The 18,633-nt window shown below is 46.0% G+C and overlaps 1 protein-coding gene across 1 annotated transcript; it reads left to right on the top strand.

Moving 5' to 3' along the window:
* Positions 1 to 14,670, top strand: LOC119971035. The gene is made up of 6 exons (XM_038806145.1): positions 1 to 362; positions 1,446 to 1,563; positions 4,913 to 4,975; positions 5,253 to 5,331; positions 8,124 to 8,306; positions 13,773 to 14,670. The coding sequence occupies exons 3-6, from the start codon at positions 4,935 to 4,937 to the stop codon at positions 14,100 to 14,102; spliced, it is 633 nt and encodes a 210-aa protein (XP_038662073.1). The 5' UTR covers positions 1 to 362; positions 1,446 to 1,563; positions 4,913 to 4,934; the 3' UTR covers positions 14,103 to 14,670.
* Positions 14,671 to 18,633: the final 3,963 nt, after the last annotated feature.

Raw genomic sequence — 18,633 nt, 5'->3', positions numbered from 1 at the left:
GAAAGCTGCAGGACAAGCGGGAAGGACAGGGAGTGGAATTAGCTGGGTTATTCTTACAATTAGCCCCATAAGAAAAGGACAGATTCATTGGGTTCCTTCTGTGTGACCATTCACACAGTGCCCAACACAAGGCCTCTACTTGTCAGCAAGCACAATGACAGGGGAATGGTGCAGTGTGTTGCACCAGCTCGGCAGAAGCAGCATTGTTGCTAAGGAAGAGGATTATTGAATGTGCCAACACAACTTTTTGGCAGCTCAGAGTGTAAACTTCTCTGGCCTTCTTACAGACGCAGTTCTTCAGGAAAGCCGGTAAAAGTTTCCAATTATTTAGTTCAACCCCGGCTATCTTTCTCATTCTTAAGGTAAGTGGTGAATTAATGACCCCTTTGTCATTTTAATTGTAAACGCGGTGGAGGTCGACAATACACAAGCCAATCAGACCGAGGGAACCGAAAATTTCATGGAAACGCCTTTGTGTTCTGGATGAGAAATTGGACAACAATATGAATGTCTTTCGATTCACCATTCTGAATACTATTGCCGCTTTAATGCAAGAGGCGATTATGACAAATTTTGAAGTAATTTGTTAGTTTATAATCACCTTTGCTTTGTCACACTGAGTAATACCGTGTGTGGTTCAGGTACACACACAAACCCAAATCGAATTGTTTGCAAGTTAGAAATTCTGCTTTTTAAGTACCCACTCATCGTGTAATGGGCACAGAACATGTTATTCTCAGCAGTATCTATCCAAACTGTTCTAACAGGGAGGGGAAATTGACACAGTTTCCCTGTCTGCAGAGGAAGGTGTAACTGCAGGTCAGTCATTAAACATTAATCTTCTTGTTTTAAACTCTCACAATATTGATTTAGTTCTGGGCCCGTCAATTGTCGGAAATTGGAAAAGTTTAAACTAATACTTTAATATTTATCGCCACTTTTCTTCAGTCCACCCTTCATCTGAAATAATGGATTTGGCACATCGCATTTAACACAGAAATCAGTTGATCAGTGAAGCTGATGAAAATGAATGAAAATGAAAATGGCTTATTGTCACGAGTAGGCTTCAATTAAATTACTGTGAAAAGCCCCTAGTCGCCACATTCCGGCTCCTGTCCGGGACCGGGGAGGCTGGTACGGGGGGGGGGGTTTAGGGTTATTATTCATTCAGCAATGTAAACCACTCCACTTCGGTATCTTAAAGGGTTATAGAAATTATAGCCTGCAGCTGAACATACTGATGGCAGTGACTCTAATTATGGGCCCAGGATTGACCAGGACTCTCTCCTGCTGTTACCACCTGTCATTAACATAATCTGCAAGGGTTTACCAATTGATACTCAACCTGTTATGAGCAGACCGTCCTTGGCCACAGGACTGGACTTTCTGTCTCAGGCAGGAATGTCACCCGCTGCACATCACCACCCCCTTTTTATATTTAACAGGGTTTGGAAGTCGACCTGTGGATAGACCTTCCGGAGAACCATTTCCAGGGCAATGAGCCAAATGGTGGAAAGTTGTGTGAGACTGGTGTCCAAAGGAATCTTTCCATTTTAAAGACAGGTAGTAGCTTATCTCTCAATTTCATTTGAATTCGATGCAAAACTGAAATATCCTCAAGACTAATATTCTATAGTGAAGGCGCGGCAAGAAGTGGGGCAAGGGGCAGAGGAAAAGTTTTTAAAATTCATTTATGGGATTTGGATGTCTCTGGTTAGGCCAACATTATTGTCCATCCCTGATTGCCCCTCAGAAGATGGTGGTGAGCTGTCTTCTTGAACCGCTGCAGTCCCTGATGTGTAGGTACACCCACTATGCTGTTAGGGAGGGAGTTCCAGGATGTTGCCCCAGCGACAGTGAAGGAATGGCGACATATTTCCAAGTCAGGGTGGTGAGTGACTTGGAGGGGAACCTCCAGGCACCCCAGATATTTGCTGCCCTTGTCCTTCTAGATGGTAGTGGCCAGGGGTTTGGAAGGTGCTGTCAAAGGAACCTTGGTGAGTTACTGCAGTGCATCTTGTAGATGGGACACACGGCTGCCACTGTTTATCGGTCGTGGTGGGTTTGAATGTTTGTGGAAGGGGGAGCAATCAAGCGGGGCTGCTTTGTCCTGGATGGTGTTGAGCGTCTTAAGTGTTGTTGGAGCTGCACTCATCCAGGCAAATGGAGAGTATTCCATCACACTCCTGACTTGTACCTTGCAGATGGTGCACAGGCTTTGGGGGGGGGGGGGGGGGGGGGGTCAGGAGGTGAGTTACTCACCATAGGATTCCTAGCCTTTGACTTGCTGTGTAGCCACAGTATTAATGTGGCTGGGTCCAGTTCAGTTTCTGATCAATAGTAATCCCGCGGGATGTTGATTGTGGGGGATTCAGCGAAGGTAATACCATTGAATGTCAAGGGGGCGATGGTTAGATCCTCTCTTGTAGGAGATGGTCATTGCTTGTCACTTGTGTGGTGCGAATGTAACTTGTCACATGTCAGCCCGAGCCTGGATATTGTCCAGGTCTTGCTGCATTTGGCATGGACTGCTTCAGTATCTGAGGAGTGGCGAATGGTGCTGAACATTGTGCAGTCATCAGTAAACATCCCCACTTCTGACCTTATGATGGAAGGAAGGTCATTGATGAAGCAGCTGAAGATAGTTGGGCCTGGGACACGACCCTGAGGAACTCCTGCAGTGATGTCCTGGAGCTGAGATGATTGACCTCCAACCACCACAACCATCTCCCTTTGTGCCGGGTAGGACTACCCCTGATTCCCATTGACTCCAGTTTAGCTCCGTCTCCTTGATTCCCATTGACTCCAGTTTAGCTCGGGCTCCTTGATTCCCATTGACTCCAGTTTAGCTCGGGCTCCTTGATTCCCTTGACATCCAGTTTAGCTCGGGCTCCTTGATTCCCATTGACTCCAGTTTAGCTCGGGCTCCTTGATTCCCATTGACTCCAGTTTAGCTCCGTCTCCTTGATTCCCATTGACTCCAGTTTAGCTCCGTCTCCTTGATTCCCATTGACTCCAGTTTAGCTCGGGCTCCTTGATTCCCATTGACTCCAGTTTAGCTCGGGCTCCTTGATTCCCATTGACTCCAGTTTAGCTCGGGCTCCTTGATTCCCATTGACTCCAGTTTAGCTCGGGCTCCTTGATTCCCATTGACTCCAGTTTAGCTCGGGCTCCCTGATTCCCATTGACTCCAGTTTAGCTCGGGCTCCTTGATTCCCATTGACTCCAGTTTAGCTCGGGCTCCTTGATTCCCATTGACTCCAGTTTAGCTCGGGCTCCCTGATTCCCATTGACTCCAGTTTAGCTCGGGCTCCTTGATGCCACACTCGGTCAAATGCTGCCTTGATGTCCAGGGCAGTCACTCTCACCTGACCTCTGGCATTCAGCTGTTTTGTCCATGTTTGACCCAAGGCTGAGTGATTCTGGTGGAACCCAAACTGAGTGTCCGTTGGCAGGTTATTGCTGAGTAAGTGCTGCTTGATAGCTCTGTTCATAACTCCTTCTATCACTTTGCTGATGATGGAGAGTAGACTGATAGGGTGGTAATTGGCTGGGTTGGATTTGTCCTGTTTCTTGTGGACAGGACCCACCTGGGCAATTTTCCACATTGCTGGGTAGAAGCCAGTGTTGGAGCTGTACTGGAACAGCTTGGATAGGGGTGCAGCAAGCACTTGAATGCACTTGAGAGAAATAAACTTGCAGGGCTACATGGGATGGCAAATGGCAAGCACTACTGCCTTACAGTGCCAGGGTCCCAGGTTCAATTCCAGCTTCGGGTGACTGTCTGTGTGGATTTAAAAAATAAATAAATTTAGAGTACCCAATTCATTTTTTCCAATTAAGAGGCAATTTACTGTGGCCAATCCACCTACCCTGCCCATCTTTGGGTTGTGGGGGCGAAACCCACGCAAACACGGGGAGAATGTGCAAACTCCACCACCGTGCTGCCCTTGTCTGTGCGGAGTCTGCACGTTCTTCCCGTGTCGGCATGGGTTTCCTCCGGATGCTCCGGTTTCCTCCCACAGTCCAAAGGTGTGCAGGTGAGGTGGATTGACCATGCTAAATTGTCCCTTTGTGTCCAAAGATGTGCAGGTTAGGTGGGGATGGGGCAGGGGGTGAGCCTAGGAGGATGCTCTTTCAGAGGGTTGATGCAGACTCGATGGGCTGAGTGGCCTCCTTCTGTACTGTGGGGATTCTATGCATCTAAGTATCAGCGGGGAAACATCACATGCTTCACAATGCGGCTGGTGCAATTTTCCATGTGTATCTACACTGCACCATGTCCAGGAATTTATCAAATCACAGGGAAGTTGTGGCAAAGTTTTCTACATTTCTGCTTCGACCACAATGAGCTGGACCCAGATCTGGTCAGGTGTGAGGCTCTTTGAGAGTGCGCAAAGGAGATTTACCAGAATGATTCCAGAGTTGAGGGATTTCAGCTACAAAGTTAGATTAAAGCAACTGAGGCTGCTCTCCTTGTGAACAAGGGGGATTTGATGGAGGTGCACAAGATTGACAAGGTTTAGATAATAAATAGTAGCTGCTCCCATTAGTTGATGGTTCAAGAAGCAGGGGATACAAATTTAAGTTTTTGGCAAGAGATACGGGAAGGATGTGAGGGAGAACTTTATTTGGATGAGTGAGCGGCAATGTTGTGGAACGTGCTGCCTGAGGGAGTGGTGGAAGTGGATGAATAATTTCAAAAGGAAATTGGATGCACCTGAGAGAAATAAACTTGCAAAGCCATGGGGACAGAGTGGGTGAACAGGACTGACTGGATTACTCCACAGAGTGCAAGCATGGACTGGATGGCTGAATGGCCGCCTCTCTGCCATGCCTCCAATTGCAGCATTTCATAGATTGAGAATCCGACCATGAAACTCTCTGAAGGAACTGTTGAAACCTTTTGCAGATCTTCATATTGGATACTTGCCATGATGCTGAGGAGTAACAAAAGACGGTTTCATAACAAATTGTGAGTGAGACTTTTTTTGAAAACATCACCACGATAAAACTGTCAATTGTTCTATTTAATTATACAATGAACTAATAGTTAAAAAACTGTTTCCCAAATTGGGAGAAGAGGCTTGGAGAGTCGTAGACATAGCACGTCAAACGACTGCGAGATGGAACACCTCGCCAAAAGAATATATATTATATATATTCATTGACAATGTTAAAATCCGGCAGCTTCAGAGAAGAATGGCTTATTGAGCACAAAAATGTGAGACATGTTTGCCTTTACTGTGCAGAACCTTGGAGCCACATTACTACCGAACTACACAGTATTCCACCTCTCAAGACCCAACAAATTCACTGCGCCCTCTAAAAGTAAGTCTGAAGCCCAGAGAAATATTTTGCTCTTTAAATCATGAGTTCTTGTCTTCCACAATCGAGGATCCGTGAATTTAAGATTAAAGAACATTTTAACAATTATGCTGTTTAACCATGTCTCACAAGTAAATGCTGTGGTTTACCGCCAAGGCTTCTTCAAATCTATACACGGCTTAATTAATCATCTATTTCATCTCTTTGAGACTTTGCAAGGATAATCCTCTTAACTGAGAATTTAAGAACCACCACTCGAGTGCTAAAGTGGGATAGACTCTGAAGAGTAATTAAATCAATCTTCAGTCTAACTTTGCTTGGCGTGCTATAGCATGATAATAGCATGTTACAGCATGACTAATTGTGAGAATGAAACATGGCAACTCTTTAAAATTGCAAGATTTAAAAGGGAAAGAAAGTAAATGTCCCACTTGGAAGAAATAGCTGCTGATTAATCTAAAATGCAAATGTATCTCTACTCAGTTTACTTTGCTGCGTGCCAGGGGATTGGATGTTTTTAAATAAATGTACAATTTGTGTGAATAAAAGGTCATTTTATTTGACATGCCCAAGGGTGGATTTGGAAACTCCCCAACCAGTTTGACACATCCTTTTGGATGGCAATCTCACGCCTCAGGGTTTTAATACCAAGATTGGTTTGATGCACGACCTCTATCACTTTCCATTGAAACAGAAATGACATTATTAACACAGTCAAAGATTCTCGAACATTGATTTTAGTGAGTGAGGATGTCAACTCTGAATGCAGAGGCTGTGTGAAACCAGCAGCAACCTGCAGAATTCTCTAAGATGAACACTTGGTGGAGCTGAGAGTGACTCCAGCAAATGTAACATTGGTGTCAGTTGTGCATTCAGGAGCATTCTCAGATCTATTTCAGGAATTTGTCAGTCTCATACCAGAGACCTGAGCAAGATTTAGGCTGACACATCAGTACAGAGGGAGAAGTGCACTGTCGGAAATGCTGTCTTTTGGATTTGTTATTAATCCCTCTCTAGCGGATGCTGAAGATCCTTTGCAAGACAGTGCTCCCAGGTGTCCTGGTCATTACTGCTCCAGGACGAACACCATAAATTGAGTTAACCTCATATGACATTACTGTTGGTGGAATCTTGCTGTGTGAAACTTGGTTGCTGCTTTTCCTACGTTACCATAGTGACTGTACTTAAAAATGTTTCATTGGCTATAACGTGCTTTGTGGTGTCCTGAGATAATGAGAGGTGCTACGTAAATATCAATTCTTTCATTCTCAATTGTGTGATATTACAGTCTCAGACCAGTCCCCAACAGCGACTAGGATACTGGACCAAAACTTCCTTACAAACAAAGTGTTAAACTATTTAACATCAAACCTGAAAATAGCGTACAATTACACCTTAAATAATCCCACTCAACACAGTAAACACAACTTAATTACTATCTCTATTCCCAATTAAACAAGAAAGGAAAAACATACAGCTCTCAATCCACCCTACATCCCAATGGCACAGAGTAATTCTTGCTTTCCAGAACAGATTTGGCTCCTGTTAAAACTCCTGCAAACTCTGGCTGGATGTCTTCAAAAAGCTGCTTCAACAAGATTGTGTCAGCTTCTCCTTTGTCCTCTGACAAGTCGACACTGCTTTAAATACTATTAATCTTTTTTTTTATCAAACTACCGTGAGAGCAAAAGACTTTACTTGTGGTCTAAAGGGTTAGCCAGATCTGAACTCAACTCAAAAAGCTTTCTCAACATGCCCGAATGCTTTAGCACCACCCAGCAAAGACATCATCTCCCCAGGCTGAAAACACATGAACTCCCCAGGCTATAAACATATTAACTCCCCAGGGGCTCCCACTCGCCAAAGAACAATACATTAGTCCAGGTGTTTTACTGGTCAATTTCACCTCTGGCTCCTAAAAGTTTACTGGTCTTGCAAAACATGATTCTTTTAAAAACATGACAACTGCAGTCAAACACACTCTAACTCTGGCTTTTAACCCTTAAATGGCCAAATGTTTATAATCCAATATATTTGTCTCAGTAAGAGTTATGCATCAGGCGCCTAGTGGCCCATGAAACTGATCTGAAAGTAATCGCACTGCCAGCTTTATCTCAGAACCGAAAATGTAACTTCAAATTGCCAGTGGACACTACCCTGTTTACATTTCCTGGCTGTTAGTGTAATTGTCTTGTTGAACAGACCGCTCTGTGCAGGCATGTGACCATCTGTTCAATTTTAGATGCTGGGAGCACAGTTGAAAATCCTTGCTCTCTCCAAATATTTAACTTAAGTTCGGGTAGGCTTCCAAAGTGTCTGCATTCCAACGGACATGTGAACACTTTGTGAACTGGGTTTGACACCACATTGGAATCACAGTGCATATTGGGACATTAGGAAATGGTGTAGGACCGGGGCCTTGAAGGACCCTCACATCCCTCATCCTAGAATCAATCTGAACCTTGACACCAAGTGGGATCAGCTTGAGGAGCTGAATGGTTTACTCCTGTTCCTATATTTCTATCATTGTGCAAATTAAACATTACAGCAAATATTTGTGAGAGTAAACATTCAGTCTAAAAAAAAGAATCCTAATGGAAATTTAAAAATGAGGGTATTGATTCGCTTGTCCAGTTTGGCAATGGCCTCGTCAGTTTAACAATAGCGGGGAAAATATTCAATATAAACTGAAGTGCAAGTTGAGCTGAGTAAATGTCCAGAAATAGTAAAGCCTGCACATTGAACTTTGAAACAATTTGTTGCACGAGTGCTCTTTTTTTCATATTGCCTTGAAGGTGTGGCAGGGTTATCGAGGAAATGTTTATTTCGAACCTTTACGAATTGTTAAAGTACCAGCAGAAAGCGCCATTGAAACGCTGTATAAGATTTCTTCCAAGCGAACATACGTGGTTGATGAAAGACTCCTCGCAGGATGGGCCAAGCAATGGTGTACAGGGAACGAACCTTCTCACAGATATGTATGTGTGCCGTTTACATTACAATGTCCTGACTGTAATTCCTTATTTCTTTTTAGCAAAGAACCATAGGTTCATAACTCCATCCACAAGATGTCCGAAGCTAATAATGAATGACGGTTTTACAGGGCTGAAATATGTTGATCCAGGGAACTAAAACCAGACTTAAATGCTCAGGGTCTGCAAAAGGTTTTGTAGTCCAATGTGTTTCTTTGTATCCAACCCCCCCCCCCCCCCACAACCTCCCCGGTGCGTTCATGTTAAATTGGAACCATTACCGATGATTGCAAAGAATATCCAGAGATACAGATCAACATTCTGTTGCACGATTCAGAACCATTTGAAGCTAGAATGGACGTAATTTTGTTGGAAGTAGCAGGGTTTCCTGGTTAATGCACATTAATGTGCCGATACATTGAACACAAGTTGAATGTTTACTGAATGAAAGCCTTTTCCATTTCCTGACACTAAAATGATTGTTATTTATGGGGTTTTAATGCTTCATATCTTCCCTCAGCAGTTTGGGACAGTATTAGAGATTTGATGCATGATATTGGCCACTTTCACTCTTTCTTACCGTGAAAAATCCACAGTAATGAGGGGGAAAATCCAGCAGGGCACAGATCGAAGATAATTTTATTCTAAACAGATCACTGCCATAATAACTTCCATCTGTGTGAACTATACTATATTCATATAAAATTCATATAAAATAAGTTATTTTTTCATTAGAGAAATTATAATTTTAAAAACAATTATAGCCAAGATGTGAACAAGATTTGTTCATTTTCCTCTCCCAGGACACATGGTCAGCAACAACACCCACATCTCCTCAAATGTCAATCTTGTCCTGCTCTTAGTCCAGGTCTACTTTCAGAGCTGTTCCAGTCCAGTCTTTATCAATAGCCAAATGTCTACTATGTCCCCTTATCCTTTGTTAGTTTTTCTTGTAATCTCTTGTAATCCCTGGTTGAGGATTAGCAGGCAACACGGCTTTGCCAAAGCTATTCCATAACCAGCCACAAAGAAGTCAACAACATTTATTTTATTCTTTCACGCGATGTGGGTGTTGCTGGCTCAGCCCATGTTTGTTGCCTAACCCTAGTTGCCCTTGGGAAGGTGGGCATTTGCTGCCCATGGGGCAGCACGGTAGCATGGTGGTTAGCATCAATGCTTCACAGCTCCAGGGTCCCAGGTTCGGTTCCCGGCTGGGTCACTGTCTGTGCGGAGTCTGCACGTCCTCCCCGTGTGTGCGTGGGTTTCCTCCGGGTGCTCCGGTTTCCTCCCACAGTCCAAAGATGAGCGGGTTAGGTGGATTGGCCGTGATAAATTGCCCGTAGTGTCCTAAAAAGTAAGGTTAATGGGGGGGTTGTTGGGTTACGGGTATAGGGTGGATACGTGAGTTTGAGTGGGGTGATCATTGCTCGACACAACATCGAGGGCCGAAGGGCCTGTTCTGTGCTGTACTGTTCTAAATATTCTAAATGTGGTGCAGGTACATCCACAGTGCTGTTAGGGAGGGAGTTCCAGGATTTTGACCCAGCGACAGTGAAGGAACGGTGATATATTTCCAAGTCAGGGTGGTGAGTGACTTGGAAGGGAACTTCCAGGTGGTGGTGTTCCCATGGGCACGATTCACCAGCCGCTGAGTAGCGGGAGAGGCCAAAAACGAGATCCACACCAGGTGCCAAAAGGTTTGCGATGCAACAGGCCTGTTCCCCGAGGTGAAATCAGGGTCTGGCCATAGTATGGCGAGAAACCAATTATCACTGGCCATGGAGTGAGTGGTCACACGCAGGACAGCTCCGACTCAAAGGCATAGATCTGAGCTCTTCTTACCCGAGAATGGGAGGATTTTGACGGGAAAGTATAGTTGAGGGTGTGGAGAAAACGTTCCCCACCGGGAATGCCATGTCTGCTGGCTATCAGGCCCGGCAGAAGAAGGTGAAAGACTCGAAGACCCAGAGACCTGGAGACCCGGAAACCCGGAGACCCGAAGACAGGGAGACAGGGAGACAGGGAGACAGGGAGACAGGGAGACCTGGAGACCCATGGACCTGGCCAAAGAATGGGAATAGGTCTGTGGCGCAAAAACAATTGTAAAGATAGCGGAGGGGGAAGGGTTGTCGCAGCTTGGGAAGCCCCTGATGGAGCAGTTGATGCCATTTATTATAGGAAGGATGTGGAAGCATTGGAAAGGGTGCAAAGGAGATTTACCAGGAATCTGCCTGGTTTGCAGGATAGGTCTTATGAGGAAAGGTTGAGGGAGCTAGGGCTTTTCTCTTTGGAGCGGAGGAGGATGAGAGGCGACTTAATAAAGGTTTATAAGATGATGAGAGGGATAGATAGAGTGGACGTTCAGAGACTATTTCCTCGGGTGGATGTAGCTGTTACAAGGGGGCATAACTATAAGATTCAGGGTGGGAGATATAGGAGGGATGTCCGAGGTAGGTTCTTTACTCAGAGAGTGGTTAGGGTGTGGAATGGACTGCCTGCTGTGAGAGTGGAGTCGGACACGTTTGGAACTTTCAAGCGGTTATTGGATAGGCACATGGAGCACACCAGAATGACAGGGAGTGGGATAGCTTGATCTTGGTTTCGGACAATGCTCGGCACAACATCGAGGGCCGAAGGGCCTGTTCTGTGCTGTACTGTTCTATGTTCTAGGAGTTTTGCCAATACAGAAAGGAGATGCAGGAAGTCCGATCGAAGGTCATCGAAGGAGCGGCTGTGCCTCGAAAATCTCGATGGAGAGAGGTCACAGATGCAAGAGATTGAGTGGGTGATGGTGGATCACAGCAATCGGGTGTTGGCAGGGGAGGTGGAGGTGGGCCCCTGGGGGATCTTTGCAAGACGTTAAGAACAAAGGTGAAGAGCAGAACAGGTCTAGAAGGCAGAACCTGCGAATCGCCTGCCTGAAGGAGTGGAAGGCGTGAGTGCCACGAGATGTGTCTCGAGGATTCTGGCAGATGCTCCTCAGTGATTGGGCCGTGCTCTGCAGTGCCTTGGCAATGCCCACTTGAGAGCGGGACATGTCCCCCAGAACCTCATCCAGGTCGGCCTGGTACTGGGTGACATCCCCCAGTGAGTCTCATGAAATAGGGCTCATGGATACTCTTTTGAGACCTTTAGCCATGGCCGTCACCGACTGTGCGACACGTTGGCCACCTTCACTATCGGTGCTGCGTTGGGCACCAGGCGGTCCCACCCTAGCAGTAGTGGCCTCGGCACCACTCATTGCCGACGACATCTCCGACACCCATAGCCTCTGGGACTCCTCCAATAGGATGTAGATCTACTGGGGTGACACTGACATCTCCTCTGAATGTCCTGGCCGCTCCCTAACGTCAGCTCCGGGTAACCCTGTTCCAGAGGCTCAACACAGGCTGGAGCCCAGCTGGGACCTGGGATCCAGCAGACCTCCGACTGCTGTCCCACCTGGGGGGGGGGGGGGTCCTGCCAGCAGACCTCCGACTGCTGTCCCACCCAGGGGTTCCTGCCTCCACCTGATGTACATCAGCAGCTTGTCCACTGACATGTCCCACCGAGATGTGTGTATCTGCGTTGATGGAGGATGGGGATGACAGCTGTGACGCTTTGATCGAGTCTTCCTCGAAGCTCTCCTCCAAGATGTTCTCATGGGAGTCAGGAGACGGAGCCGCCTGGGATGGGCCGGCACCATTGGCTGGAGGACCGTGAGAATGGACATGTGATCAGTGGGAAGGATGGGTCAGTCTGTAAGGCAATAACAACTCACGTGTGACAGGTCCTTTGATGTGACCCGGTGGTTCCTCACCTCTATGGCATCCACCAGCCTCTGCGTTGATGACCGCTATGTCCTCGGCCATCCTGGCACCTCCAGGGCCCACTCTTTGAAGGTGGTGAGGATTCTTAATTCCAGCATCCCACCGCCAGACTGGGTCCTCTCCCGGCGATTCTGCAAGGGGAGAAATAGCTGGGGCCTTAACAGATATCTTCACATCCTCTTTGACCACAGGCGAGGTTCCAGAGGACTGCAGGATAGCCAATGTTGTTCCCTTGTTTAAGAAAGGAAGCGAGATAATCCAGCAAATTATAGGCCGGAGAGCCTGACATCAGTGGTGGGGAAGCTTTTGGAAAAGATACCGGGATACAGGATGTATGCACATTTGGAGGAAAATGGACTAGTTAGTGACAGACAGCATGGTTTTGTACGGGGAAGGTCATGTCTCACCAACTTGATTGACAGTAAGAAGTCTTACAACACCAGGTTAAAGTTCAACAGGTTTGTTTCGAATCACTAGCTTTCGGAGCACTGCGCCTTCCTCGGATGAATGAAGAGGTGGGTTCCAGAAACATATATATAGACAAAGTCAATGATGCAAGACGATACTTTGAGTGCGAGTCTTTGCAGGTAATTAAGTCTTTACAGGTCTAGATGGAGCAACTGGAGAGAGGGATAATCACAGGTTAAAGCGGTGTGAATTGTCTCAAGCCAGGACAGCTGGTAGGATTTTGCAAGCCCAGGCCAGATGGTGGAGGGTGAATGTAATGCGACATGAATCCCAGGTCCCAGATCCCGGTACTCATGTGTGCGGAACTTGGCTATAAGTTTCTGCTCTGCGATTCTGCGTTGTCATGCATCCTGAAGGCCGCCTTGGAGAACGCTTACCCGGAGATCAGAGGCTGAATGCCCTTGACTGCTGAAGTGTTCGCCGACTGGAAAGGAACATTCCTGCCTGGCAATTGTCGCGCGATGTCTGTTCATCCGTTGTCGCAGTGTCTGCATGGTCTCGCCAATGTACCACGCTTCGGGACATCCTTTCCTGCAACATATGAGGTAGACAGCATTGGCCAAGTCGCACGAGTATGTACCATGTACCTGGTGAGTGGTGTTCTCACATGTAATGGTGATGATCTGGCACGTATTGCAGAGATTGCCCTGGCAGGGTTGTGTGGTGTCGTGGTCGCTGTTCTGAAGGGTGGGTAGTTTGCTGCAAACAATGGTTTGTTTGAGGTTGCGCGGTTGTTTGAAGGCAAGTAGTGGGGGTGTGGGGATGACGTTTGCAAGATGTTCATCTTCATCGATGACATGTTGAAGGCTGCGAAGAAGATTTGTAGTTTCTCCGCTCCGGGAAAGTACTGGACGACGAAGGGTACTCTGTCGGTTGTGTCCCGTGTTTGTCTTCTGAGGAGGTCGGTGCAGTTTTTTGCTGTGGCGCGTTGGAACTGTCGATCGATGAGTCGAGCGCCATATCCTGTTCGTACGAGGGCATCTTTCAGCGTCTATAAATGTCTGTTATGCTCCTCCTCATTCCGGCCAATATCTGTGGAGAGAAACACGGTCAGTCTGACCGGCTGAATATCTCCAGCATTTCTCTTTTTCTAACATACAGAATATAACATAATCGTGGATATTTAACCATTGCCGCTGATCATTGATGGGTTGGGTAAATAATTGTTGTATTCATCGCCTCTTCTTGTTTTCAGAATGTCAGCAGCTCTAAGCCAGTTGGTAAGCCCTCTCGAGTGCTCGGTAATATGAGACAGCTTTCTATTCGGGACAAGAAAATCTCTCTGTCAGATAATAATGAGAATCTGCCTGAGGACCTGACCTGGATCTGTGGCCTAGAGTCAGTCGGCAGCCTCAGAACAGGGAATCCCACCAGCAAACTCAAGGAAAGAGACAACTACACAAAGGACAAATTCCGAAAAGGTTTAACGTCCAGGTCATTCAAGAACACAACTGTACTACCTGTAGTCAATGGTTCAAAATACTTTGCTTGTGATCCATGTGTCTTACAAAGTAGATTAGTCTGATGGAATATTATATCCACCACAATGTTTTTTGCTGAGTGAGTTATCATGTGAGCCACTGTATTTTTCTGGAATGTTCTGCATATGTAAAGTAATATCCATCGTGACTATTTCATATTGTTTAACAACGTGTGGTATAGTCAAGGCTATTAAACATTGAAACGTATCCCCAAATGAATAGTTTGTCTATCGTAATTTGTAAGGTTTCAAACGGAGAGGCCAGATCAATTTCCATGCACTTTGCTTCAGGCTTGTCCGAATTCAGACACTGAATTACCAGTATATAAAATAAGTGCCTTATTTTCCACAAGACATGTTGCATTGAATCTTTATTGGATTTTTTTTCCGTCTGTAATGTAACAATGGTACGTGTCATGGTTCTGCCTGGTAACATTAGTGAAACAAATTTAACAGGCATGATCAGATGTAATCTGCCCAGCCAGAGGGAGAAATCTGCCCAGCAACAGGTAGAAATCTGCCCAGCAACAGGTAGAAATCTGCCCAGCAACAGGTAGAAATCTGCCCAGCAACAGGTAGAAATCTGCCCAGCAACAGGTAGAAATCTGTCCAGAAACAGGTAAAAATCTGCCCAGTAACAGGTAGAAATCTGCCCAGTAACAGGTAGAAATCTGCCCAGCCAGAGGGAGAAATCTGCCCAGCAACAGGTAGAAATCTGCCCAGCAACAGGTAGAAATCTGCCCAGCAACAGGTAGAAATCTGCCCAGCCAGAGGGAGAAATCTGCCCAGCAACAGGTAGAAATCTGCCCTGCAACAGGTAGAAATCTGCCCAGCAACAGGTAGAAATCTGCCCAGCAACAGGTAGAAATCTGCCCAGCAACAGGTAACAATCTGCCCAGCAACAGGTAGAAATCTGCCCAGCAACAGGTAGAAATCTGCCCAGCAACAGGTAGAAATCTTCCCAGCAACAGGTAGAAATCTGCCCAGCCAGAGGGAGAAATCTGCCCAGCCAGAGGGAGAAATCTGCCCAGCAACAGGTAGAAATCTGCCCTGCAACAGGTAGAAATCTGCCCTGTAACAGGTAGAAATCTGCCCAGCCAGAGGGAGAAATCTGCCCAGCAACAGGTAGAAATCTGCCCTGTAACAGGTAGAAATCTGCCCAGCAACAGATAGACATCTGCCCAGCAACAGGTAGAAATCTGCCCAACAACAGGTAGAAATCTGCCCAGCAACAGATAGAAATCTGCCCAGCAACAGGTAGAAATCTGCCCTGCAACAGATAGAAATCTGCTCAATGACAGCAGTAGCCAGCATTCAGAAGGCATGAAATGATACGACTTTCCCAGTAACAAGATTATCAGACATTGAGGCAGAATCAGGTGTAAATCGCCCTTTTAGGAAAAATAGTTTACCTAGATGACTGAGAGATCAGCGGAGGTATACACATGCTAATTTCTAGAGTCACGGAATTTGAGAGAAGCAGACAGCCACTCACAGAATGAAGAACCAAAGAGGGAAAATGGTATAATTGGCAGCACCCTCAGAAGCAGAGGGGCCAGTTTACATCGAACAATCTGAGAGGCCAGTCCATAACTCACAGCCAGGAGGCTAGCCACATCCAAGTCTTTGAACCAAGGCAGTGCAGGAACCTTTGTAAAGGCAGTTTAATATCTTCACTGGAACAGGAACATGCATTTTCCAGACTTGATTATCAGCCCTGTATTGTGTGGTAATTATAAACTGGATTTGATTTAGATTTATTTAATTTGATGCTGTTTGGGGAAATGAGAAGTCTTAAGGAGTTCAGGGATCTTAGATACATAGATATATATAGATCCTACGTAAACTGTGTGTTTAGTGATAAATGAATTGAATTGTCTTTGAGTACTGTAGTCCTGTTCATGTGTATTTGGTCTTTCCTTTAATTTAATAAAGTCTTTAATAATTGTTACAGAATGAATGGGCTGGTTATTCTGACTGAGGTTTCACATCACTCCTCAAACCATTCCAAAAACAAAATTATAGACCCCATGAACCGGTTCCAAGTTGGATATCCTCGCAGATAACATCAGCATGATCCGAGACAGGTGACAAAATGTGGATATAAATATCTATTTTATTATGCGTGAAATAATTAATTATTTTGAGACCAAGAAGCAGGCAGATAAAGAAAGATCAGGTCTGGAGTCATTCAAAAGGAATTAGATGTTTTTCAAATTTTATTCCTTTCTCAGAGTTACAAAGTCAATGTGCAGAGTGGACAAGGCAAGGCCTTAATCCATCTCCTTGCTTGCTTTTTAAACCAATTCAAATTGAATCCAAATTATGGTCCCCACAAGAGAGATAAACAAGGTCCATGATGGTGACTTCCAGGGGTGACATGGCCTGAGTGGTCGCACATTTGGTGGCTCCCATTCGGGGTGGACTTTTTGGACCTTTTCCCCCGATTTACCTATCACACCATTTTTATGGTTCTGCCCTCATTGTAAATGGCGACCTGACACTTGTCCTGTTCTATATGTAGTATTAAGGGACTTGGGGAGGGGGGGAAGGGGGGGGGGGAGGGGTTGTGGTAGCATGGTCTCTTTAAGGGTGATAATTCGCAGGTCACATGAACCACCTGGGGCCAATTTCTTTATCTGCAAAAAAGTGTACAGGTCCGGGGAGTATGTGGACCCTCAGTGAGAGCCCGGTAGTGATGGCCTGGATTGCAGTTGCAATGCCCGTATACATTTTTACCTCATTGCTGTTTGAATAAATCACTTTGTGGAGTAAGCAGTTTCTTGTTGATATCTTGCACTAGGGTGGCACGGTAGTGGATAGCACTGTGACTTCACAGCGCCAGGGTCCCAGGTTCGATTCCCAGCTTGGGTCACTGTTTGTGTGGAGTCTGCACGTTCTCCCCGTGTCTGCGTGGGTTTCCTCCGGGTGCTCCCGTTTCCTCCCACAAGTCCTGAAAGATGTACTGTTAGGTCATTTGAACATTCTGAATTCTCCCTCTGTGTATCCGAACAGGCGCCGGAATGTGGCGACTAGGGGATTTTCACAGTAACTTCATTGCAGTGTTAATGTCAGCCTACTTGTGACAATAAAGATTATTATTAATTATTTCAATAACCTTCTTTATTTGATTTAATACCAGTTAACAAAGTCTGAGACTGTAGGATCCAATGAAGAGACTCACTGGAATGCACGGTAGGATGTAAAATGAGCACAGGTTTATTTGGTACGACTAACTCTCCGTTCCCTAAAGGGTCAACCTCCCTGACCTGTATCCAGGTCGGGGCTTTTATCCAATGAGGTTCCCCCTTGTTTGGGTGAAGCCACGCCCTGTTTTACCGGGAAGTTCATACTGCATGGTGGTCACGGGGAAATGGACGATGCGTAGTCTGTGACCTCATACTGCATGGTGGTCACGGGGAAATGGACGATGCGTAGTCTGTGACCTCATACTGCATGGTGGTCACGGGGAAATGGACGATGCGTAGTCTGTGACTGCCAAGGGCAGCATAAATGAAATGATGAGCTTTAGGTAACATTATGGGGACATAATGACATATTTCCCCTGTCCTGAACAAATGGGCAAGGAGTGACTTTAAGACAGAGTTAGATCACTGAACAAGCACGTCTTTCGGGGCTTGTGGGAGGAAACCGGAGCACCCGGAGGAATCCCACGCAGACACGGGGAGAACGTGCAGACTCCGTACAGACAGTGACCCAAGCCGGGAATCGAACCTGGGACCCTAGAGTTGTTAAGTAACAGTGCTAACCACTGTGCTGCCATACCTCCCATTGCTAACCACTGCACCACCATGCCACCCTGTAGTCCTCCATTCATGTTTCTGATACTTTTGATGAGTATTAATCGACAACCTATTTAAATTTGCTGAGTTACTTCACCAAGATGCTGTTGCCTATTTGGTTAAAATCGCAAATAAACATAATTACATCAAACTTACATAGAACATACAGTGCAGAGAAGGCCATTCGGCCCATTGAGTCTGCACCGACCCACTTAAGCCCTCACTTCCACCCTATCCCCGTTACCCAATAACCCCTCCGAATCTTTTTGGTCACTACAGATAATTTATTATGGCCAATCCACCTAACCTGCACTGTGGGAGGAAACCGGAGCACCCGGAGGAAACCCACGCAGACACGGGGAGAACGTGCAGACTCCACACAGACAGTGACCCAAACTGGGAATCGAACCTGGGACCCTGGCGCTGTGAAGCCACTATGCTATCTGTGCTGCCCTAAATTGGAATTTAAGTTCAAATAATACATAGAAGATACATTCTGTCTCCCTGCAGGCTAACTTCTCTCCATTTCACTGAGCTGTAATGTGCAGTGTACAATGAAACATTTTCCCATGAGTTTTCTGTGAATCGCTGAACTAGCTTCCAGCAGCAGGACCCATTCTGGTGACTCCGTGTCCTGGTCATGTCAGGACATATCCTTGTGTCATTAAATTTCTATGGGTCCCATCTCTTCAAAGAGAGAACAACCTTCAACTCACCTTCTACCTGGTGGTGAACAGGCCTTTGCTCCTGTCACTCTCTCCGTAGGGTCTCTG

This window comes from Scyliorhinus canicula, chromosome 9 (genome assembly GCF_902713615.1).
Source record: "Scyliorhinus canicula chromosome 9, sScyCan1.1, whole genome shotgun sequence".
NCBI lineage: Eukaryota > Metazoa > Chordata > Chondrichthyes > Carcharhiniformes > Scyliorhinidae > Scyliorhinus > Scyliorhinus canicula.
The sequence above is the reverse complement of the archived record's forward strand: the minus strand, read 5'-3'. Positions and strand labels throughout refer to the sequence as shown.